The sequence below is a fragment of the Melanotaenia boesemani genome, chromosome 23 (assembly GCF_017639745.1).
Source record: "Melanotaenia boesemani isolate fMelBoe1 chromosome 23, fMelBoe1.pri, whole genome shotgun sequence".
Classification (NCBI taxonomy): domain Eukaryota; kingdom Metazoa; phylum Chordata; class Actinopteri; order Atheriniformes; family Melanotaeniidae; genus Melanotaenia; species Melanotaenia boesemani.
The window spans coordinates 5853266-5877583 of record NC_055704.1 but is presented as its reverse complement, the minus strand read 5'-3'; the positions used below and the strand labels follow the sequence as shown (position 1 = coordinate 5877583).

Here is a 24318-nt window from a genome sequence, read left to right as displayed (position 1 = left end):
TGTCAGTTGCAGTATCACTGAGTGTCTTTTTAAATTGGTGTCAGCACTAAACTGCTTTTTATTGCATGTTAGTCATCTATTGCTACGCAATGTTGTGGCTACAACAAAATGTTATCTGTCACAATAAATCTTGATTTGAGTCAATTGAATTTGCTTTTAATTTTCTTAAATTCTTTATGCATATGGTTTTTGCACTGAAATGGAACTACACTCAATTTTGTTATATATTTTATGTACAATGAGAAAGACTGCCATCACCATTTTTATGATTGATTAACCTGAACAAAACTTTGTCCTTTCCCTAAATGCAGTGACTAAGAGCCAGGACTATAGGGGTTAACAAGAGAATTAAACAGAATACAATTCTATTCAAACCGATCAAAAATCAACAGACGAGTCCACTACTGATAATTTGCGAGCATTTAAAAGTTTCTGCTGAGGGGCAAACCTGACTCCATGACCCATCAACTGGCGTAATCTGCCCGTTTCTGCACGGATCGCATCACTCTTGCAGACGGTCACACGCTCTTCATTTAACTCCTGATCAAAACCGATGTGCCAACATAAACATTGCCGAGTAATTTTGAATTTTAATGCAATATGTTTTAAAGACATTTTGTAAAGTATCCATTACAAAAAACACTGAAACATCACTTTGATAGGGTGCACTGATGGAACCATTTTAATTGCAGCACTGCCCACAAGATCATTAACATGGACTGTGTAGAAAGAGAAATGAACAAAACAGTTATGACAATAAGTGATAACAGCAATGAAAAATATCACTACCAACTACAAATCAATAATTTTTAATAAACGGTGTCAATAACAAGAGTAAAATCTGCATCAGTCTCTAAAAACATCTGTATCAGTTAGCCTCTGTCAAACTTGTGCAGATCTTCCCAAACATGGAACACTATACAGAAACAAATCAATATATTTATTCCAACAGTGTGGAATGCTGACATGTGCTATTTGCTAACTTCCCTGAGAAGAGTCAGAAACGCAGACATATTACCTAATGATGGACTCCTGACTTCACATTATGTGAAAGTGAGTGATATCTCCCTCTCTCACACACACAGCAAAGCAGGAGGCCAACAGTTTATATATATATATATATATATATATATATATATATATATATATATATACACTACCGTTCAAAAGTTTGGGGTCACTGTTGTATACATATACACACACACATATACACATATATATACACACACACACACTTCTCCTAATTGGCCAATAGCCATCATGTTTTAGAAAAATATGCATCTGTTTAGCTGCTGAAGAAAACAGAGGGATGACAAGGTTAGACGGAGCGATGCTGCTGGAGGCATGCACACCATAGTTGGCCACGGATGAAGGATGAAGGATGTCAACACTGTACTGCTGCGGTTGTTATTGGAGGCATGAAGGAACACCACAAGGCGACTGTATCCATCAACACCTCTGTGTATGACTATCCTCCACCTAAAGTCACAAAAGAAAAAGAACACTCTTGGAAATGGAAAACAGACTCCAACTTAACAATTATCCTTTTAGCAGTTTGTATCAAGATTTCACCTCCATGAGACTGACTTTACTGGAGACATCCTTTTATAAAAGGCATGAGTTTTTCCTGCCCAAACTAAACATGTGTTCTTTAGTAAGGTATTATTGCATATTACATTTTCCTTTAACAATGAGTTGTGTAACAGAACATTTATACAAATATGAAATAATGTAATTTTTATTACCTTATCAGTTTGTGATTCCCACCAATGTGCCACATCGAATTTGGACCTGCCACCTGATAGGGCAGTTTTGAGGAGACCGGAGAGACAAGCCTAAGTGCAGCTGCTCCAGGATTTGTCCTCAGCATGCTTGCACAAACCCTACTCCTTTGCACACGTAAGCCATGAACTCGCAGTGATGCTTGGACAGCCTCTGGACCAATTTGTTCATTCCCAGAAACAACTTCCAGAACAACATCATCCAAAGCACTGTCTGTCAGTTCTGCATACCGCGATGCCCTGTTGCGCTGAAATCGTCTGTAATGACAAGTTAACCATAAAAGGACTATCAAGTTATTGAGTCATGTCCTATTTCTCAATATTAATTGTGAATGTAAATTGTCATTTGTTCAGAAGCAGTGGCAAAAGTCCAAATATATAAAGTTTCAGTACTGTTAAGTCCAATTTCAAAAGTTACTGACCTGAGACGTCTTCTAACTGTAGATGAGGAAACATTAAGAATTCCTGCGATCTAAGGTGCTGTGAAGCCACAAGATGAAAGAAATGACAGCTGCTGTCCAGTAATTCTGTATTGGGGTCGACCCCTACCTCCAGATCTAACCATTGGTGCCTGATATCCATAATGATCTGTAAACATGTTTTATATTGAAGTGCAGCATGTCAAGACAAAGTCATAACTTTGTAACAGTTTTGATGCTTAAGAAATAATCATTATTGCCTGCCTAGTTGGCCTCGTTGAGGACACAGTCTGACCTCCTCTATCATGCTGTCCAATTCATGAAGAAGCTGTCCTGCTTCTGAGTCAGAGATGAACCTCCCTCTGGCCCACTGAAGGCTCTGATGCAATATTTAGAGCCTGTGGAAAGAAAAAAAAATCTGATTTATTTCTATTTATGACCAAGTATCGATAAAACACACTTGCACACACAAGGTAAAAGTACCTCACATTACCATAATATGAATAATGTCATAGGTTGTGTCACCAGAGTAACTAAAAGATTGCAGTAGGCAGGTCTTCTAAAATGGTGACATTTCTTTTACAACAGTGTATTTTACAACTGCTCTGAGTCTTGATTTTAACATATGGTTATGGATATTAGCTTAACTCAAATAGAAAGCAAAAACAAACACGTTAGTGGTCTGCTGACCACTAAGCAAAGATGGAGTTAGCATTTTTAAAATAAACATATGGTTATAATTAACTGTTGACGTGAAGTGCAAAAATGACAAATGGTAGCAAGTTACCCACTTTGTCACATAATGTTTATACATTTAATTAATAAATTTGTATAAAAATCAGAAACAACCACTGTAACCATGAAGTTGTTTGGTGTGACATGTTAAGCAGCCAGCCATGGCAGTACCAGTTTTTTCGGGCTAACAAAGTCAGGGTAGCTATATTGCCACCTGCAGGAATAGATATGGAAATGCATTAAATCAGTCCTTGCAGGGTCTTTTTCTTTGTAGATGTTTGTTCCTGCCCTTTGGATCCGGCGCAATTTTAGGTTTACAGTCATGGCCGCCAGGAGAAGTTCATCAAGCGGGGCATTTAGGCAAAGAATAAGTGACATTCGGGATAGAATGAACGCACAATTTAGCATTATTATAAATGAAGACCACGCTGGAGAAGGGACCAGCCAAGAACTGCTGTCCAGTAAAAAGCATTATGCAGCAGGGAAGATGTGTGCTTGGTCCATCATGCACAATGGGTCAGGACCACGATGTCTCAATCGCCAGCTGTATCTTTTAATGTGTGGCCAGGACCGAGAGCTGGAGGGAGTCAGCTTTGAGATCTTCTTTGACCAGGACCTCAAATCAAGAATAGAAAAAGTAAAGATTTATATCGTGTTTTTTTTTTTTTGTTTTGTTTTGTTTTTTTGTGTATTAGGAAAACATTGACAAACAAATCATTCGTGTATCAAACATCACAAGAAACATAAAATCCAAAAAGAATGTGATGTATCATTAAAAGTGATGGGAATAATGGGTTCATTTAAGTTTTTTCCCAGTATTAATTAAAGTAATTGCTGCACTGATTGCATTAGTTTTTACTTTCACTATTAAACATGGGTTCTACTGTTGTTTCTTCCATCTGATTTCACCAAACATTTAAGTGATCTCTAATCAGCATCACTGAGGATGTTTTTCCAACCAGATTTCTTCATGGAAGATGATGGGTCTCCACGATTCTTCCAGTTTTTAATGTCTTGGACAGTTCTGAACCCAGTTTTAGTAGTTTCTGCATTTCATTACATGTTTTCTCTGCTTGATTCCGATGACCTGAGCGTTCTTAAACATCTGTTCCACGACCACAAGATGTGTCTTTCCACATGCTTGTTTAAGAACTGAGAAACTGCTTATTGCATCAATTGTGGTTAAATAACTTTTTTTTTTAACTGAAACATCATCCATGCAGTAATTATCCAATAAAAGGATTGCACCCATTTGCTTAGTTAAATACTGGTGGCCACTTTAAAAAAAAGTAATCAACAGCTAAATTTGTGGTCAACAAGGTTGCGCGTGTTGTCCAGCAGTTTATTGCTGGAATGGATGCATGTGGCCAGTTTTGGCAAATTGTGAAGAGGTTTTGGAAGAAGTTCCTTCCTGTCTTTACAAACATGGGACAAAAACTCACAAGGAACATCTTCCAAAACCTCTTCACCATTGCCTGGAGTCCTCCAGGGAGCAACTGTCATGATGCTTAGGAGGAAACCATCTTCTTGTGGGAGTGGTGGCTCATGGCGATTCAAGGTGTGTTTATAATTAATGTAATGGTACCATGTTGCAAAGTAAGTTGATAAAACCACTAAAATTACTTTTTTGAAAATATCAGTGCCAAAAGAAATGTTAGTTGACCCTAGTTGTCATTCTGACTCAACATAATTTTCTTTCTTTTTTCTTAACTTTGTATTGAAAAACCTACTCAGCTTCTGGCCAAGTCTGGTTCACTTAACATCCTATGTGGTCTGTACATTTAAACACAGGATTCCAGGAATTGGTTTCACAGTTTTATTTACATGATTTGGAGGAGGATGACTTGACCATAGCTGGGTTTGGTATTGTCATCAGGGAAGCAAATTGAGGTGATTCCTTTTTGTTTATGGTTTTGGAGGGAAAAAACTGGTCTGGTCTAAAGGGTTGGATTATACAACTTCCTGGTGGTTCCAGTTGGGTAACAGGTATTGTGGTGATGGTAAGGTGGTGGAAGACAACTTTTGATTTAACACATACCCTATCAGTTGTCCCTAATCCAAAAGAATATAATCCATTATTATGGACAGGAACATCATGATGATTATTGTCATGGGTTCAGATTTCCCAGCTGTCCCTGAACGCATTCCCCTTTCACCCAACCTGATTGCTGATGTGCTCCACCTGCACTATGCTCTTTATATACCTGTGTATGACAACCTCTCTCTGCCAGATCATCTTGGTTCTTCCCTGCATGTATCCAGCCTTTGTTTTCCTGCCTGCCTGCTCACCTGCCTGCCTGCTGTCGACCTTGTATTTCTGGACCTGGATATACGTCTCTGCCCGCTCCCTGACTGGAAACTCTGCCTTGTTTATTGATTGGATCTCCTGGATTACTGACCTCTGGATTGCTCTCAGGATTTGGATTCTGGATCACGGACTTGGCTTTTCTGCCCCGACGGAGAAACACGGAAGCACCCGCCGCTGCCTTCCACCACTTGGACTCCCTGATCTCCACCAGTGACATCACTACCAACCTCTTCTCTATTCAGCACTTGTCATCCCCACTCCAGCGGGATGATGGTGATGATAATTTATGATGATTATATTTATATATTGCTTTTCAAGGTACCACAAGCACTTAATATTGAATCCATTATTCATTGACTCGATTCATTCTTGGTGCTGGTAAGCTACATGAGTAGCTACAACTCTCCTGGAGCAGACTGATGGAAACGTGACAATGGCACTTAATACAATAATTAATGGTGTGTGTGTATATAATTAACTCTCACACTTGCAGAATATGCAAACTGTAAAACTATACAAGTTTCCAGTGAATAAAATTTATGTTAAGGACCTGGTGAGATCAAGCACACAGTGACATTGTCTAACTGAAAAAATAGACATCATACTTATGGTTAACATGGTTAATACCATATTAACCATAAATCTTACTGTTAATCATGTGCACGTTTTTTTTATACAGAGCAAGAGGCGGACTTTACATTCGAGGAAGTACTCGTCTTTGTGAGTGGAGCCGACTGTCTGCCCCCATTAGGCTTCTCCCAGGGGTGCAAAGTTGAATTCTTTGACCAAAAAGTAGGAACACAATGCCTGCCCTATGCAGCCACGTGTAGCCTGTCCCTCTTTCTTCCAAGGGGAGTCAAGGAAGAAGCAGATTTTAGAGAACTGATGGCTACCGCCCTGAGGGGTTCATTGGGATTTGGGAAGGTGTAGGTCATGGCTGTTTGAAGTAGTCCGTCATCTCCCCTCCAAACCCAACAGGACACACACACAGGTGAAGCAAATGACCAAATTGAGTTCATCCACCAACTTGTTTCTGTATGGCGTTCCATGTTTAAATGAAAAGTTCAGCACAAATTGTTCAGAGGCTAACCGATGCAGCTGTATTTAGAGACTTATGCATGTTTTGATTACTGTTATTGACACTGTTATTAAAAAATATTGATTGTGGTTGTGTAGTTGGTAGTGATATTTTTCATTGCTGTAAAATCACCATTATTAATGTCATAACTGTTTTGTTCATTTGTCTTTCTACACAGTCCATATTTTAATGGTCTTGTGTTTACTGTCCTGACTGGCAGGGAAGTGCTGCCATCAAAATGCTTCTTCTACTTCTAAGATATTGGTCCAGAGTTGGAACAAACAAATGCTGGGGGCATTTTCTTATCTTCCACTAAGATGTGTTGCAGAGCTATGTCCCCACCTGTCTAAATACCTCTGTCATACTGGCACCCCGAAATGATTACAGGACAGAGGCATTAAACATCACAAAATGCTTCATACTGCAAAATAAGATGAATAAAAACTTTATTGATCCCACAGGAGGGAAAGTAACTTGTTAAAGCAGGTCACGCAGTAAAATGTACAAATACATTTGAAGAAAGTGGAGTAGTGAAAGCTGGCTTTCCAGCCATCCTGAATCCTCATCAGATCAGTATGCAAACACTAACAACAGGTCAACTGATGATGCCATCATATCTGCATGCTGCTCTTTGAGTTGTCCATGCTAGTTATACAGCACTGCATGTGCCTATAGGCGAATCTTTTGTGACGTCAGTGTTTACCTTTTGACGCATTGCATCACGGTATTGGGTGGCAAGAAGCTGCATCTGTTAGCTGGATTTCTTTGCGTTTGGAGTTTGAGGGCGATCTACTACATGGTTCACTCGTGTTGTGTGATTGGCTGTACGGCTCGTTGGGGGCCCAACAAAAAGTTTTTCCGCATTCCCACCGAAAAAGACCCCGAAAAAAGAAGGAAATGGTTACGTGCTATCAGGCGACTAAACCCGGACGCTCCGAAGAAAGCATGGATTCCTTCAGCTACAGACAGAGTTTGTGAGGCTCATTTTGTCCAAGGTAAGTTTATGACCATCCGTTGTTTTTGTGGATAGAAAGTGATCAGAACAATCCACCTGTTGATTTTATACTCTTGTCTGATTCAGGTTTTCCGAGCCACGATCCGCAGCACCCAGACTTTGTTCCTAGTCTTGAAATGGGATATCCTGGATCACAGAAATTGGTAACGAAAGAAAAAGCGGTTCAGCGATTTGAACGGAGTGCCAAAAGACAACGAGTCTCGGAAACCATTTCTGCTGCTGTGGCTCTGGGTGATGATGAAAAAATGGACATTGATGCTACTGCTAACGTTGACCCCAATCCCCCTGCTTTGGCTGTGGACAACGAGAGGGCTCCACAAACCAGCGTCAGTTGTGATCATGCAGATAGACTTCAACAGCTGGAAGCAGAGACAAAGAGACTGGCAGAAGAACTTCTGGCCCAGCAACAAGCAGCTGTCTTCTACAATGAGAAGTGCACAAAACTCCAAGAAGATCTGAGTAGGGCTGAATTCACAGCTAACAATTTGACTGAGAAACAACTCAAATACTTTACAGGTGAGCCTTGAATTTAAACATCCCTTGACATATCAACATCTAAGTCTAGCAGTCCACCTGTTCATACTCTATCCTACTCTTTGATTTCTTGCTTGATTTGTTCTCTCAAATGTAAGTCGCTTTGGATAAAAGCATCTGCTAAATGACAGTAGTAGTAGTATCACTGAACATACACGTTTTTGAAATTGTGTTAACTTTAGCTGTCTCTTGGCCAGAACGTTATTGAAAAAGAGGTTTTTAATCTCAATTGGACATTTCCCAGATAAAGGTTACATAAATTAAATATCATTTTGACTTGATAAAAAATAGCTATCTGCATGCAATATAACTTCCACCAATTTATGTGATAAAATGCTAACTACTCATAATTTTTGTTCAAGGTGTCAGAAATCGAGAGCTATTTGATTGGATAGTTAAAGTGGTGTCTGCTTGTAAACTGCCCTCCTTTTGCAAGAAATTAAGCATCACAGACAAAGTGCTCCTCCTTTTAATGAAGCTGAGACTGGGACTACAGAACAAGGACCTCGCATACAGGTAAGATTCATTGTTAGTCATCACTAAATGTGAAGCATTTCAAACTTATCCACCACTTTGTTTTCCTATTTAATTTTACATGATTTAAATGTATTCATATTGTTTTCTTGTCCTACCTTTAGGTTTAAGATAAATGAAGACCAAGTAGCAAAGATAGTTAATGTTGGAAGCTCTGTAATGGCTGAGGCCCTCAAGTTTTTGATAGTGTGGCCAGAAAAAGATGCCATAATAAGAAACATGCCCAAAGCTTTCAGGCGCACCAGAACATACAAAAACACACGTGTCATAATTGACTGCTCTGAAATATTCATACAGCGCCCATCCAACTTACTTGCTCGAAACATCACATACTCCAAATACAAGCATCACAACACATTGAACCTGTTGGTGGGTATTACACCAACAGGGGCAGTGTCATTTCTGTCCAAGTGTTGGGGCGGCCGGGTATCAGACAAGGAGCTGACAATCAACAGTGGTTTCCTTGACCAGCTTGAGCATGGAGACCAGGTAAATTGCTATCTGTCTCCATTTCTTCCTTCATTTTATCACTACTTCTTTTTGTAACTACTAATCCCCCTCCAGTCCCTCCCTCGCTGACAAAGCTGAATAGTTTTAGCATTTTTCAATTAATTTATGTATTCTAGGTTATGGCTGATCGAGGATTTCTTATCCGAGAGGAACTTCTCTGCAGAGGAGCAAGCCTTGTTATCCCAGCATTCACGAAGGGCAAAAATCAGCTTAGCCACAAGGAAGTCATCAGATCACGCAAGATTGCCAATGTCAGAATCCATGTGAGTTCAAACTTTCACTCCACATTCAAATTATAGTCCCAAGTTTCTGTTTCATGAATACGTCTTCAAAATTGACCAGAGAGGTATACAAAAAAAGAATAGGAAACATGATCTACATAAGAATTGATCTGAAACAATATTTTGAAAAACATTTTAATGTACATCTTTAGAACATTTGAGTCTTAATTCCATAAATTAACAATATTCAGTTTTGACTCAAAAATAAACACATTTTCTTAAATATTAAAGTGCATAACGTTTTTCTCAAACGTTCTGTTGAAAATGGCTACCACAGTTTATGTGCCATGTAATTAAACCTTCAAATAAACTGATTAATATTCACATTTACTTCTTTAAACAGGTGGAACGGGCTATTGGCCGTATGAAGAAATTCCGGATTCTGAACACAACATGGGATTTTAGTCTGGTGAAGAATGCTGACAACATTGTTGTAATCATTGCTGCTCTTGTAAATCTTCTACCTCCATTAGTGAAATAAGATTTCATTTGTTGCCCCTACATTTATTTTATCCTTTTTGTTGAGAGTCTGCATTTCATTTTTTTTTTAAAAAAGCTCTCTGGAAAAGGGCACTTTAAATGTGCCACATAAATCAGATTTTGCCATAGCATTGTAATTTGACACAACTTCATTTTTATGACTTTGCAGACTTTTCTGACATTACATTTTTTTAGCAGCTCCTTGGAGAGAAAAAAGGCACTCCGTTTTAATGTGCTACAGAAATAAAGAGACAATTTGCATAGCGTTGTCACGTTTGCATTACTTTGCAGATTTTTGTGACTCAATGAACTGGGGTAGAAAATAGGAATAAAAGAAGTCATGTAATCTGCAAGCAGCTGATGTCCAAAACTGGGGGTTAAATGTTATTCTCTCAACAGCAATGCCAGCTTTTGTATAGATGACAAAATCGCACCACTGTGCTCCAGTAATAGCCATTTGTCCCTGTACCTGGGGATAATATTCATGATCATGTTTGAGTTTTAGGGCCCCATCATGCAATTCACTCATGAACTTCTCTGATTTTGCTGCCTCAGCTGGGGTTTTGTCTCTAGCATTAAATGGGCATTTCACTTCAATGATGCCCCACTTACTGAACTCTGTGCTATCATAACAAACTCTATCAGGAGTAGCAGCTAGGATGGGTTCTTCTGGGCTAATGTACAACCCACACTCATGTACTGTGACATGCTTTCTTTGTGCAAGTCCTGTGTAAACTTGAATGGCAATGCTTTCATTTTCTTTTCCCCAATCAAACATTTTTTTTTGGAAATCAGTGGGGGGCTTTGGATGAAGCATGTTATGTGCAACTAGTTCTGGTTTGGCTCTTTTGGAGCTCATTTTCCTGCAAATCTGACCAAAATTTGAAGCTGTGAGTCTAGAGTACTTAAGCTGAAACCATTTGGGACAGTCTGCCTGTTGCTTTGTTTCATTCTGAAGTTCATTTGCCTGATCATATGTGACAGAGAGTGATTTCACATGAGATATATGTTCAGCTGAGATCTCTCGTGGAGACTCTCCCCATCTTTGGAGCTTAGTACCACTTAGTGGGAATGGCGTTGAACCGGGAGACTTCTTGGCATGTAGATGAAAGGGCTGCGATTTCTGACATGGTGTTACCAACACCTGGTAAGGTTCACCTTTGTCCATGTATGTATGAGCTGGAATGCCCATATCTGTAAAACAGAATAATCCAGTTTTATGTTCCAAGATTAAATACTGAACAGTAAAGAGTAATTTTTAAGAAGGATGCAAATTTTTACCTTCATCTTCAGTGGAATTGGACTCGCTGTTTGCTGTATCTGTCTCTTCTGGGTCCAATCTCGTCAGGGACTTGAACACACAAGCGGTGGGGCAAATTTCTTTTAGCTCACTGATAAAGCCACCATATGCCTCCATGTATCCCTCATCCCCCCCTGGTACAAGCCAGTGGAATTCTACCCTTCTTTGGACATGCTGGCCTTGGGGCAGTTTCTGTTTTTGTACTGGGGTTGAAGTTGATTTCATCTGCAGGTGCGGTCAGAGAGTTGTTTCCAAAAACCTGATTCCATCTGAAACATTTAACATGAAAATAAGGTGTGTATTTTTGGATTTCTACAAACCAACATCCATTTGCAGACCAAATCCACATTTAAAAGAGTAAACTGTCATTTCAAAGGTGGGATCTTTTCTAATCAGATGAACAAAACAGTAAATTCTGCAGCTGTGCTTTGATACCTGCAAGCCTCACTGGTACACGCAGCTGTTGTAAGTCCTATCCTGACCGCTGTTTCTACTTTAAACATTAAAGCTGCTACATGACTGCATGTTTCTCCTAGACTGGATTTGAAAGAAAAATTTTGTAAGATGTTATGATCGTTTTTCACGATAGACCAAACGCCATTTAAATTATAGTTAACAGGACCAATAAAATTGAAAAACAGTCATTAGATTTAAAATGAAAAATTCAAAGGCACTGATAAATAAAGCCTTACCCGGCTTTGCAGTCGCAGTGACATGTGATTATTTCACCGTTTTCTTGGGCGATCACCCACGGAAGATGCAAATCACGCTGTGACTCTGCTTGGCCGGGTCTGACCTCCGCTTTGAGCACGACCACTGATTTTTGTTTCACCGAAAAGATTGGCCCAACCTTTCTTGAAACAAAATAGTTATAAGCTTCGAGGCTTTTAAAAGCTTTTAACTTCTCGTGGGTGAAGGGTCCAGGGCTTTCAACTAAATAAGAATAAATATCTCCCCAGCACATCTGTGGCCAAGATGCAGGTGAGTCAGACCAGTATTTTTCGTCATCCCAGACTTCATATGGGCTTTGTATTTGTTCGATTTTGTCTGCAACACAAATTTTTAGTTTCTCTCTAAACCTCCTCTGGTCTTCGGAGCTTAGCGTACTTATATAATTTGGATTTCGCCCGCTTACTTTCTTGTTTATGCTAGCAGGTTCCGCCATCTCAACAGGTCTTCTTGCCACCCAACCACACGCGCATGCGCAAAAAGATGTAAACAAAGATTCGCCTATAGTCATCTCTACCCTGGCTCAAGTCCTGCAGTGAGCCAATTTGTAACGATGCTGCGGACCGGCCTCAGGATCAGGGTAAGGGGTCAGCAAATAAGGCTGGCAGGTTTACCCTCTGTCACCCAGCAGGTAACCATCAAACTCTCCTATAATACAGGATACAATATATATTTTTCTAGTTGTTGTTCAAACAAAATATTGATTTTAATGTATATAACTCACCACGGGCAAATCTAGCGCTCAGTGTAAACTCACGAGAGAACCGAGAGTCGTGCACAGACCCAGGCCACTTTGCTTCCACATTACTGATGATGTGGGCTGCATCACATATGATCTTCAAAGTACTGAACAGTAATTAGCTTCAGTAGCTCTAATGTGAAGTATGTGGGATTGTAAAAGCTACTATTTACTGGTACATTAATGCTGTGGAAAGACTTCCTATTCACATAATCTCCATCTACTGAAGGAGCTGTGATAGGAATCTGAGTCCCATCTATGCAGTCAATCACACCTGGAAACCCTTAAATATATCAAATTAACTGATGTGTTCCACACTTAAAAAATAAGTTCATTTTGCTTAGACCAGGGGTGTCGAACTCCGGTCGTTGAGGGCCGGTATCCTGCAGGTTTTCATTGTTTCCCTGATCTAACACACCCCTGGCTTAGACAAATACCTGCAATTCTTGTCACAATTCTGCTGCTTGTGTTTCCTTTTCCTGAGCTTTAGGTGGGGCTGTACAAGTTTCAGGAAGTCTTGGGCGGAATCCAGTCTGCTCCTGCTTCCACAGCTGTTTTCCATCTACCCTCATCAAGCCTCCCTTTATGAGGACTGCAGGAGCAGCCAGACCTCGCCAGATTGTCTCACTGTTTCTGTGGTAAATCAGGCCTCCATCAGTGTTCCTTGTGCTTCCAGTCAAGTATCTGACCCTAGGGATGGTGAAAGCGAGGCCTCATGAATCATCGAGCCAACTTTGAACCAAATGCTTGAAAATGGCTTAGTGTTCTGAATCATTTGACCAAACCAAAGAGCTCCATCTGCTGGCTGTGGGAGTCTGATGTATCAGAAGGACAGCGTTGACACCTCACATCTGTCTATCTCAACTTTGAATATGTGTTCAATAAACGATACGTAATCTACCATCCGAGTGAATATTTATTTTCTGTTGTTCATATAAATAACAAGGAGGGGTATTAGGTAACATTTGTTTAGGTAACAGAATTGTGGTGTAACTTAAGTAAACAATCTGTAATGATAGTAGTTACTCAGTGGGAAGGCATGAGGGAAGGAGTGTTTGAGCAACGAGAGTAGTGACTGTTTTAGTTATTTTATACAGTTGTAATAAAATTGTTTACTGTTTTATGTGTCTTATTTTTTATAATAGATATTGCAAATGCGTGTTTTCGTCTACCTCATGAGTTGTTTTCTTTTGCATAGCTGATCGTTGTTAAATGTGGCACAACAGTTGGTAGCACACTGCACATTTATGTACATAGATTATTTACTCAGTTTTATTTATCGTCTATCTAGTTTTTTTTTTCAAATTGTTTATTTTTATTTTATAATGTTTTATGGCATTCAGGTTGGACGGCAAAGTAATCTTGAAATCTTGAATCTTGAAATGTATTATGAGAAAAAAAAAACTTTGGTAACTTTGTGATGTGTCATAGATTTTTATTTAAAAACGTATTTTCTGTCAGACTTCAGTCTGCTCCTCTTCTGGCACACTACCTCCCCAGCTTTGGAGAGGTTGCACCTGAAAGAAACACAAGAACAAAATTGTAATTAACCAAGTTTAAAATCATTAAATTCTCTGCGTATGGTGATCAGAAACCAGCTTGGTGTCTAACGTCCTGCAGGTTGTAGTTTTCCTCTGCAGCTGCAGACAGACATTTCCTCTGATGCTTCTGGTTGAAGTTTATGATTAACTTTAAAGTCTGGTCTTTGCAAGGCTATTTAAAAAACATCTATATAAAGAAAGGGGAATTAAGCTTACCTGTGATGTTAAAGGCACCGCCTGCTCCGTCCTTCTCTCATACTCCGAGCTCCTTCAGCAGTTACTCTGGCAAAGGCGTCTCGCGCAGACGTTTGTTTCCCCAAATCTCTAAAAGCTAAATGTGATTCAATATCACATTTAGCAGCTCATGCTGATGTGATGCTTTTCCTAAATTTGTTTTCAAAATGTAATGTCGCACAATCGCTACAGAATCTCTCAAAAACCCGCAATCTCCTCAGCGTTTGGAATCTGAGAGATTGACAAGCCCGGTCCCTTCAAAGATCCCGCTTGCTGCTCGATACGCGCTGATGACGTAACGAGGCCTCGTTTGGTCTATCACGTGACTTTTGGCATGCTGAATCAATGCTCAGAGACAATGCTCACAACACTTCCGTGTCACATGCTCGACACGTGATCGAGCAGACCGCTCGAGCATAACATCCCTATTTGACCCTGCCTTGTCTCTTTCTCATTCCTAGCATTGCCTTGCCGCTCGGGGCATTCTCCTCTCCTCCCAGAGATCCGAACCCCGCTTTGTTAGTTCTGATAACCTGGGGGAAATGTTTATGCCTAAATATCTATCTGGGTCGGTGATGTCGGTGAGTTCTGGAGGAAAAGTAATACATTACCAGCATAAAGACGTATCTTGTGTTCTATATTTTTGGCATGGATTCCTTTAATCTCTTTATTTTGTCTTATGGCAGCAGCTAGGGGTTCAATAAAAATAGCAAAGAGTGATGGAGAAAGCTGGCAGCCCTGTCTGGTTCCTCTCTGCAAACAGAAGTTTGGAGAAGTTTAATCTTTGGCCTTCACACATGCATTTGGGTTGTTATATAATATTTTATCCAATCTATGAAAGATGACCCAAACCCAAATGTGTTTAATGTTGCAAATAAAACTTTCCAGTTTACTCGGTCAAATGCTTTTTCTGCATCTAAAGAAATGACTGTGGATTCCAGATTATGTAGAGTAGAATAATCTATGATGTTAATTGGTCTAGACATGTTAGTAGAGGATTGTCTACCTTTAATAAAGCCTGTTTGGTCAGGATGTGGACCATTTATTTTCATGTTTTAATTTTGGAAGATTGATGTTACTAAGAAATTTATCAATATTGTCATCTGTTGTAGTTGTGATGTATATAATGTTTTATAGAACTCTTTGAAAGTGTTATTTATCTTGTCAGGGTCGTGGCTGATGTTTCCTTCTGGATCTCTGACAGAGGAGGTGGTTGTTTTCTCCTTGTTTGTTTTTAACTGATTAGCCAGGAACCTTCCAGATTTGTTGCCATGCTCAAAGTTCTCCAGGTGAAATCTTTGCACCAACAATTGCGTCTTTTTATCTATTATTTCATTAAGTTCAAGTTTAGCTTTCCATATATCACATCAGTTCTTCCGGCTGAGACATGGTAAGCGTCCTCTAAGGATTTAATTCTGAGTTCTAACTCTGAGATTCTCAAAGTTTTCTTCTTTTTCTTATGAGAACAGAAGGAAATTTAATTTTCTCTCCATCGGTCCAGAATCTCCCTCGGATATTGGTCATTTACTCCGAAGTTCGTTCCCTTCACCTGCTCCTTCTGTTTGAAGCTGACGAACTTCGCTACAATGGGTCTTGGTCTGCTGGACCCGGGTTTCCTCCCGCCGAGACGATGGACTCTGTGAAAGGAGATGTTTTTCACCGTTTCCTCCGGGAGCTTCAGGTGGGTTTTGATGAAGTTTTTCACCATGGTCTCAGGGTCCTCCTCTGTCTGCTCTGGAATCCCTGCAAATACCAGGTTCTCTCTCATGCTCCGCGCCTGCAGATCGATCACCGTTTCCTTCATCTTCTTATTTTCTTCCGAGAGACGGGTCAAGCCCTCAGTGAGGGATTTTACTGACTCTCTGAGACCAGCATTTTCTACAGCCAGAGTTTCCACCTGCTTCTGGCTGAATTCTAGTGATTCACGTAGCACCTGGAACTCCTTGTGGAGAATTTCTACCAGGCTCAAACGCGCATCAAAACTATTGAGTTTCTTTTCTATAGAGATCAGAACATCCGTTGAGTCATTCCCCAGTGATGAAATAGCTCCAAGTGAATCCTCATTTCGCTGTCTCTTGACCTTAGATGAGGTGGAGGGGGTGGACGTGTTGTTTGGTTTCCCCATGATGATTCTGTCGTAACAACAATCTATAAAATCTGTCAGGTTGGCAAAATCCTCCCTGCTGTGCTCCAGAGTGTAACTTTTAAAGACAATATTTTCCTACTTTAAAGAATATTTTGATTAGGCTGGCACAAAATACAATTGAAATGAAAAGCATAAATGTTTGGTGGCGCCTAGTTTGAATCTGCCGTCTCCCCAGAACTATGTCACCTACAGCATTAGTGTCACTTCCCTTCTACCAGCATCACCTACCTGCAGCAGCAGCTACCTCTGTGTACTATCTAACAAAGAGCTTATCAATTTCACTCAATGGAAAAATAAAGGAATAAAACAGAGAATGGAAACTTCTCATTTAATATTCTCACTTCACAATATGTAATCGGTAGCAAAAATTTTTTAGAATATCACCAGCTTAAATCTATATGTTAAAAATAATAAACCATTAATCAATTAAATTTACAGCTACCTATTAGGGTGGCAAAATTTATGAATCTCAATGCCCCAAAGCTATTATCAAAAACAGACTATTATCTAAACTAGAAGACTCAATCTGTCTTCCAACTTCAAAATGGGAGGGTGACTTATCCAGTAACTTTAATAAAGATAAATGGTCACAAATATGTTTAAACACCTTTAAAATAACTAAGAATTCAAATATGCAACTGATACAATCCAAAATTCTGCATAGAACTCATTATAGATGCATTTCAGGGGCGTGACGTCATTGCGCATTCCACTTCCGCCATTTTGAGAACCAAACACCGGAAGGCAGAGATGAATATTTCTCATTTTAATACCCGAGAATTAAAAAGATACAACGAAAAAATAGCTATTATCTGATGTGATCCTTACATAGGCTCTTCAGAAATTTTCCAACCGCTAACGTGGCAAGCTTCTGGGATTTTTCTTTTCACAACATTTACATCTGTCTCATACATAACCCATCCTCGTACACAGGAGAAAGTCTGAAAGCTTTTAAAAGCACGGATGCTTATCGATATTTCACGGCAGGCTGGGTCATTGACCAAAAATATGGCATCTCAAAGACAAGAAGATCTTTTTGCTGAAAGGAGAGGTAAATCGTGTTCTGGCGATCGACTTTATATAAACAACGGCTAATGCTATAACTTTAAGCTCTGCACAGAAGGAGGCTACGACAATATAAATAATCTACCGGATGATAGATGACTGATGAGCTGTGTAAGAGTGATGTTAAGGTCCTAAATAAATAATTTTGGAATTACAAGAGGTGGGTGAACGAGCATCTAACTCCTTACTGTTGTAACAAGTGAATGTTTACTGAAGTAGCCTAGTACCTTAAGTTACTTCATGTAATGTTGTACTTGCCACTAGGTCGTTAAAATAATACACATCCTTGATAAGTATTTTTTCATTTCTTCTTCACTAATAAATTTTATTCTTTCACTTTAGGTGAATCACTCTCAGGCCATAAATGTCACACCTACGTAACCCTGGGTTGTTGTTAAAGAGGATGGGACCGTGCTAACGGCACACTGCACCTGTAAAGCTGTACTAGGAGAAGCATGCTCCCATGCAGCTGCACTGATGTATGCACTATTGGCTGCAGTCAATCTCAAAGATGGACAGTCCAGCACTCAGATGGTCTGTGCCTGGGTCCTCCCAAGCAAAACATCTAAAATCCAGTATGAAGAATTGGACAAAATATCAATGACCAAAAAGAATCCCTCAAAAGCCAACCAACTACCCAGCATTCCTGTCCCTTCAGAAGATGAGTACATGAAGTTCTTCCAGCAGCTGCATGAGTGTGATGTTCAGGATAGTAATCCCAAAGGAACAGCTATTTTGTCTGTGATCGAGGGTCACTCTGACAGATACATACCAGAGACCCTCAAACTGAACTTGCCACAACCTCTAACAAGTCTGTTCTCAAATGCAAGTTTACAGGCTGATTTATCATCACTACTAGTAGAGAGTGAAAAGGTCTTTGACAATCTTCAGCTAACAGAGCAAGAGGTTTGTACAGACCAACTGGCCGTATCATTCTTTCCCAACTTTCTAATGCACTTTCCAATTTTCTAATATTGGTATACTAACTTAGATTACCTATGTAGCTTGAGAATTGATCTTTTTTTTAACACTTTTGGTAAAAGCATCTGATAAATGTTAATTTGCTAAGTCCTGGTATTAAGTATACCTTTTGTACTTTGCTTAACGTCAATATCAACAGCTGCATCAACATTAAAAACTGCATTTTACTGAAATAACCTTCGATGTTTAAAACACTTTGCAGTCCCTTTCAATAGAAGAGCCAACTAGAGAACAGTCAGCCAGCAAGGTGTGGTTTGAGAAGAGCAGGCAGAGTCACAGCATCAGTCTTTTATGAGGCAGGCAGAATGGATGGGGCCATATCCTTGATTAAAAGGATTTGTCACCTTCGATCCTGTCAGTTTTCTACCGAGGCAGTGAGGTAAAGACAGGGGTTCATATAGAAAGACTACATAACTAAACAGGGTCACCCAGGGTTGGTTTTTGTTAGAAGAATAAAGTTCAATAATGTTAATAGTTTCATAATTATAATTGTTTCAATAAAGATCATAGTTTATAGTTACAATTGTTTTCTTCTTAAGACTATTGCAAGCATATTCTGTGAATCTTACACTGTAACTGTGATTGTGCGTATATTGTCAGTAGATACATAACAGATTTTTCTCATTCTCTCATGAACATGACCGTGCTGAAAAGATAACACAGTTTTAACAACTGGACTGAACAACTGCAACTTTAGTTCACATTTGGCTCTCTTTCGGTTCACAGATGGTTGTACACTGCCCACAGTGTCAGGTTTTGTGCTAAATTGAACTCCTTGCAAGTAAATTTGACTCTACTAAGATTCTGTTGGTCTGTCGTTCCTGATTTAAAGTCTGTGATTATTTTTATCCAACAGTTTTCATTTCATTAATAAGCCAGATTTCAGTGTAAAACAGTTCTTGTTATTCCAGTTCAAACACTTAAGTTTTGCAAGCTCAAAATACAATCCCCCCCGTCCAAAAAAAAATCTTTTATTATATTTCTGCTTTTTTAAGAAGACAGGTAATTCCACGATTAGATAATGTATACATAAGTTCTAATGTACAGGTTTTTTATGTGAACTAGTAAACTCTACTACTTCAAACAATAGCAAGTTAGTCGGTCTAATCAATGTGCTACTTCATTTCTCTAGATGGGGGAATCAAAATGAGCCAGCAGCAAGGATGCATTACATCACAGCAATGCAAGATCATCACACAGATCTTCAAGTGACAACAACAGGCCTCATCAACCCATCTTTGCCCTGGATTGGTGCATCACCAGATGAGATTGTTAACCGTGTCTGCCATGGTAGAGGTGTGCTTGAGATAAAAATGTCTCTTTGTCCTCAAAGATAGCTCTATTTTCAACAGCTGTAAAACTGACCCAAATTTCTGTCTGATGGAAAAGAACAGTGTGATTACACTAAAGGCCAATCACAAAAACATGTCACAAGTTCAAGCACAAATGTGTATTTTGGGTGTGCAGTATTGTGACTTTGTTGTGTGGAGTCCGACTGAAACATTTATTCAGCGCATTCAGTTTGATGAAGTGTTCTAGTGCAAAAGTGCAAAAGAAGACACTTTCACAGGGCCTGCTTGCATATGTTCCAAAAGTGTGGAAATGTTATGAATGCAGGAAGATACAGAACAAATGAGACCTTCCGTTGTTATGCATCAGAAATTGTAAAAAACTAACATTTGAGAATCTTTATTTTTTTATTATATTTAGCCCAAGGTTACGTTTCCTAATGTTTTCATTCTAATGATTGTATTCTGACTTACTGTACATACTTTACATTAAATCTAGACTGAGTTGAGGAGAGTATAAGTGAGGGGAGGAGGAAAGAAGAGGAGAGAGGCAGAGGAGGAAATGAAAGGAGGGGGAAGGTGAGAGGAGAGCTAGAGGAAAAAAGGATGAGGTGGGAAGAGGAGAGGATTAATAATGTTCATGTCTTATTTATTATGTTTGAGAATTTTATATGTGTCATGGTATTAAAATCATTATTGACAAATGGCAACATGTTTCTCTTCTGTGGTAAAACCTTAAAAATATTGTAATAATGAAACAAGCATATTGTTAAACAAAATTCACAGATTTATTTAAATTGCAGTTCTTTGTGGGTTGGGATGATTCATTCTGCATGTCACTCTGGTGGAACAACAGGAGGACAAAGAGTACAGAGGGCACAACACACTTTCACCATTTTGTCTAGTGGAGTGAGTCCATCTGGGGCTGAATAACAAAGTGATGTGGGTATAGTTCCTTGCAAAATAGTGTACTTATTCCTTACAAGTCCTATAATTCTCTCCACATGGATGCGCACTGTGATGACTCGACTTCCTCTGGGTGAAGCTGTCGTTTTCCTTTGGTAAAGGCAGGTATCTTCAGTCGTGCATTGACAAGTCCCAAAGACTCTTCTACATTAAACCCTCTGTTTGCAAGAACAGGGGACAACAGGTCAAGGAATCCACTATGCTCCGTCACATATTTGTCACTTGTCCTCCCACCCCAACCTTTTGAAACAAAGCTAATGACCCTTGCGGCGTTATAGAAATTAAATACTTAACTGTGTTATGATGTTTATATTGTGAATATGTTTGCATTCATGCTCTCATCTCTTAGGTCTTTCAATGAATATTTCAAAACAGTCACTAATACTGGTGCAACTTTTAAAGTTCTTTCTGTAACACATGGGAAGACTAATTAAAATCTGATCTCTGCTCGGCCACCTCACAATGTTAAACAGCCTGAAATACATTACATTCAGTGTGGTGTTGAAAACCCGACTAGCAGTTGATGTTGATACATGAAACAAATAAGCTAGAAAGAAAAGTTGCAGGTTCATCCTCAAACGCATTAATGTCATTAATAGCTGCTGAAAAGGTAATAGACATGACTTAACTTTAAGATGATATAAAAGAGAATGCAACAATCAATTTACAATAAGAAGGCAGACCGGTTAACTCATGGACTTTCTCATCTTTGCCCTGGAAACTTTCTTGATTGAAGGATAATGAATTTAATAGACCTTTAAGCTTACAGATTTCAGTGTTTAATCTCATACATTCCTCATTTAATCTTTTAATTGTGACTTGACAAGCTGCATTACTACAGGAACCATCTATCTCCAATCCAGCCTCCTCCCTGTCATTCCCCTGCTGTGCATCCCCTTCCACCTGCTGGTCACTGTTGTCCTCCTCCTGTCTGTCCTCTCCTCAGTCCTCCTGGTCACTATTGTCCTCCTCCTGTCTGTCCTCTCCTCAGTCCTCCTGGTCGCTGTTGTCCTTCTCCTGTCTGTCCTCTCCTGCTTTCCCTGTCCCTTCTCTGTCAGCTCTGCTCACTGCCCTTTTTCTTTTCAGGGCCTGAGTTCGTTCAAACCTTGCCATTTGATAAATCCTCTTCTGCTTGTTGGGAGAACTTAGGTGAGGAAATATTGTTGGCACATAGTCTGGGCTTAGTGGGTGCTGGCTTTTTGCACCTGATGAGACATAGGTTTCAGTTAATATTACTCATCCTGTTTTCAAGGCAGCTACAACCAAGTAACCAGATGAATGAAATATCTTAAGTTGATCTAAGTACAATAAACTATCAACATTGACCTACCACCCGAAGTAAACAGAAACTGAAAAATATAAATGCTGCTAGTGCAAAGAAGTGGCCATAAATAAAACAATATGGAAACCGATTAAAATATCCGCTGCTGTTTTACCAATTGTCAGTTATTATTAAGACAGCACAGACTGCAGAGGGGCGTCTTTTGGCAGCTTAGCTTCTTGGTCTACAGCAACATAAGTTAGCTTACAGTACATTATGTAGGCTAAGCTAACAACTACTATCTGTTGAAAGCTCTTGATATTAAATGCTAATCATTGTTGCACAAAGTGTCTAATCGGATTTAATCTAATCACTTAATTCTCTGAAAAAGTCTGTTCATCAAACCCCGCTGGCTAAAGCTAGCTCTCCTAGCTTGCATTGAAACTCACCTAATATGAAATGTACACTGAACAGATGGCTACTTGCAGTCGGCGTCCAGTTAACCCTCCTGATTGCTGAAAGCCATCTCTGACGATATTCTTCTTCCTTTGGTAATTGATAAAAAGCTATATCTCGGTCTCCTTTCTTTTTGTCACACCCAACTGCACAGCATTTTGACAGCATCTCCGACGCCCTGTGTGGTTCAGGTACTCAGTGCAGGTACTCAATATGGCGGCGGCAAGCATTCGAACGCAGTGGAACGCGTCTGTGACGTCAGCTGACATGTATGAATACAGGACGAAGGATGTTCGGGATGGGTCTGTCACAATCAAACATCTGCCCACACTGCAATGAAAACACACCTGACAACTATCTCCATGCCTTGTGGTCCTGCACACCTGTCCGCAGGTTCTGGCTTCAGGTATGTGTGGACATGTCAACATGGTTTTAATGTAATATTCCTGCAAACCCCGCACTGTGTCTACTAGGTGACTTGGGTGACATTAATATAGCAATTAACTCTGCACACATTATACGCACAGCATTATGCATTGCAAAGAAAACTATCCTTGTGAACTGGAAAACAAAGTAATCTGTGTATTCAGCAGTTTGGGAATCTCTTAGTTGACGACATCAGTAGTGAGACAATGTCTGCCTCCTCAAAGAACCATTAGCTGAATCTCATTCCCTCTGGTCCCCTGTGCTTAGCTCCATCACTTAGTGTAGGTGGAGGACTGTGACCTAGTTGCTTTGGGGGTTGGAAAATGACCAGGAATGACTGGTGTTTGCAGGTTCTTTGTGGTTTCCCATGGTGAGGGACCGGGCTGCTCTGCAGTGGGGGTGGCTCTGGGTCCGGCCCTGTCAGGGGCTGTGGGGGCCAGCGGTTGGGGTCGCCTCGTGGCAGGGGGAGGCCATTGGTGGTGCCTGGGTCGGTGGGCGTCGGTCCTGGGCCGGGCGGCCGGGCTATTCCGGGGCGGGCTGGGCGGGGGTTCTGGGCTCTGGTGCCTGGAGGTGGTCCCCCCCTTCCTCTGAGGTGGTGGGGTCCGTATGTGCCGGGGGTCTGGGGCTGCCCGGATGTGCTGCCATGGTGTGGGTTGGTGCATGCCCTGATGTCTGGTTGCCGCCCTGGGACCCAGGGTATGGCCGGGGGCAGGAGGGGTGTAGGGGTTTGAAGGGGGGCTGAGTGGGATTCAGAGGATTATAAAACAAACAACTTCTGGGGGGTGTGTCATGTGGTGCATGGAGGGCGGGACTACTAATATGACCTTGCTCCCAGCACAATATGGTTACTGCCCCCCAGTTTTACTTGCAAAAAACACACTCACCACAAACAGTCTTGAGCGGAGAGGAGGAGGTGGTTGCCCTGGGGGCCGGAAACCGGGGCGGCTGCGCTGATGAGGGGCTGCTGATCTTGGGGGATGCCTGGTCGGCCGCATCTGGGAGGGGGCGGCTGTCGATGGCGGTGGGGGCCGGATCTGGGGCTCGCCGTTCTCTGGTCTGCCGGGGATGTCTCCCACAGGGCATGGCAGCAGGGAGAGGGGGCTGGGGAGTGAGATTGGGAGGGTTGTATGCTGTGTGAGTGTTTATACTGTGTGGGTTGGGGTGAGGAGGTGTGTGTGTGTTTTGTAAAAGTTGTGGGAAATTTTCTGGTGTGTTCATGTACAGGTGTAAGGGTCGTTTCCTTCTGAATGTGATGTTTTTGTCTTTTTTTTTTGTCTCCTTTCTTCTTTTCCTTTTGCATCTTTTTGCTATTTTCCATCGTTTTCTGTCCCCTCCGGTCAGGTCCAGCAAGATTACATAGACTCTGTGATTCAAAGTAAATAAATAAATGAATCAGATTATCAAGAGGAGCCTTACCCACATGTCTCTCCTTGGCAGAGCAAATTTGTTCAGCACGATACAGCAACCAGATTATCATTTTGCTTGCTATGATGCTGGACAGGACAGGTCT

General features: G+C 40.5%; 1 protein-coding gene and 2 long non-coding RNA genes across 4 annotated transcripts; all 3 read left to right on the top strand.

Annotated features, from left to right (window-relative positions):
* The first annotated feature begins 7117 nt into the window (after positions 1 to 7117).
* Positions 7118 to 8765, top strand: LOC121635096. Its single transcript, XM_041978156.1, has 5 exons — positions 7118 to 7316; positions 7403 to 7852; positions 8233 to 8386; positions 8509 to 8580; positions 8702 to 8765. The coding sequence occupies exons 1-5, from the start codon at positions 7118 to 7120 to the stop codon at positions 8763 to 8765; spliced, it is 939 nt and encodes a 312-aa protein (XP_041834090.1).
* Positions 8766 to 8799: 34 nt separating this feature from the next.
* On the top strand, positions 8800 to 10027 carry LOC121634407. The gene is made up of 3 exons (XR_006009227.1): positions 8800 to 8893; positions 9031 to 9177; positions 9539 to 10027. It is a non-coding gene; the product is annotated as an uncharacterized LOC121634407 (long non-coding RNA).
* A 5353-nt stretch (positions 10028 to 15380) lies between these two features.
* Positions 15381 to 20319, top strand: LOC121635121. Of its 2 annotated transcripts, XR_006009350.1 has the most exons (5): positions 15381 to 15427; positions 15559 to 15608; positions 15720 to 15899; positions 17772 to 18335; positions 19543 to 20319. It is a non-coding gene; the product is annotated as an uncharacterized LOC121635121 (long non-coding RNA). The 2 variants fall into 2 exon arrangements; XR_006009349.1 differs by having other exon boundaries at positions 15392 to 15608.
* Positions 20320 to 24318: the final 3999 nt, after the last annotated feature.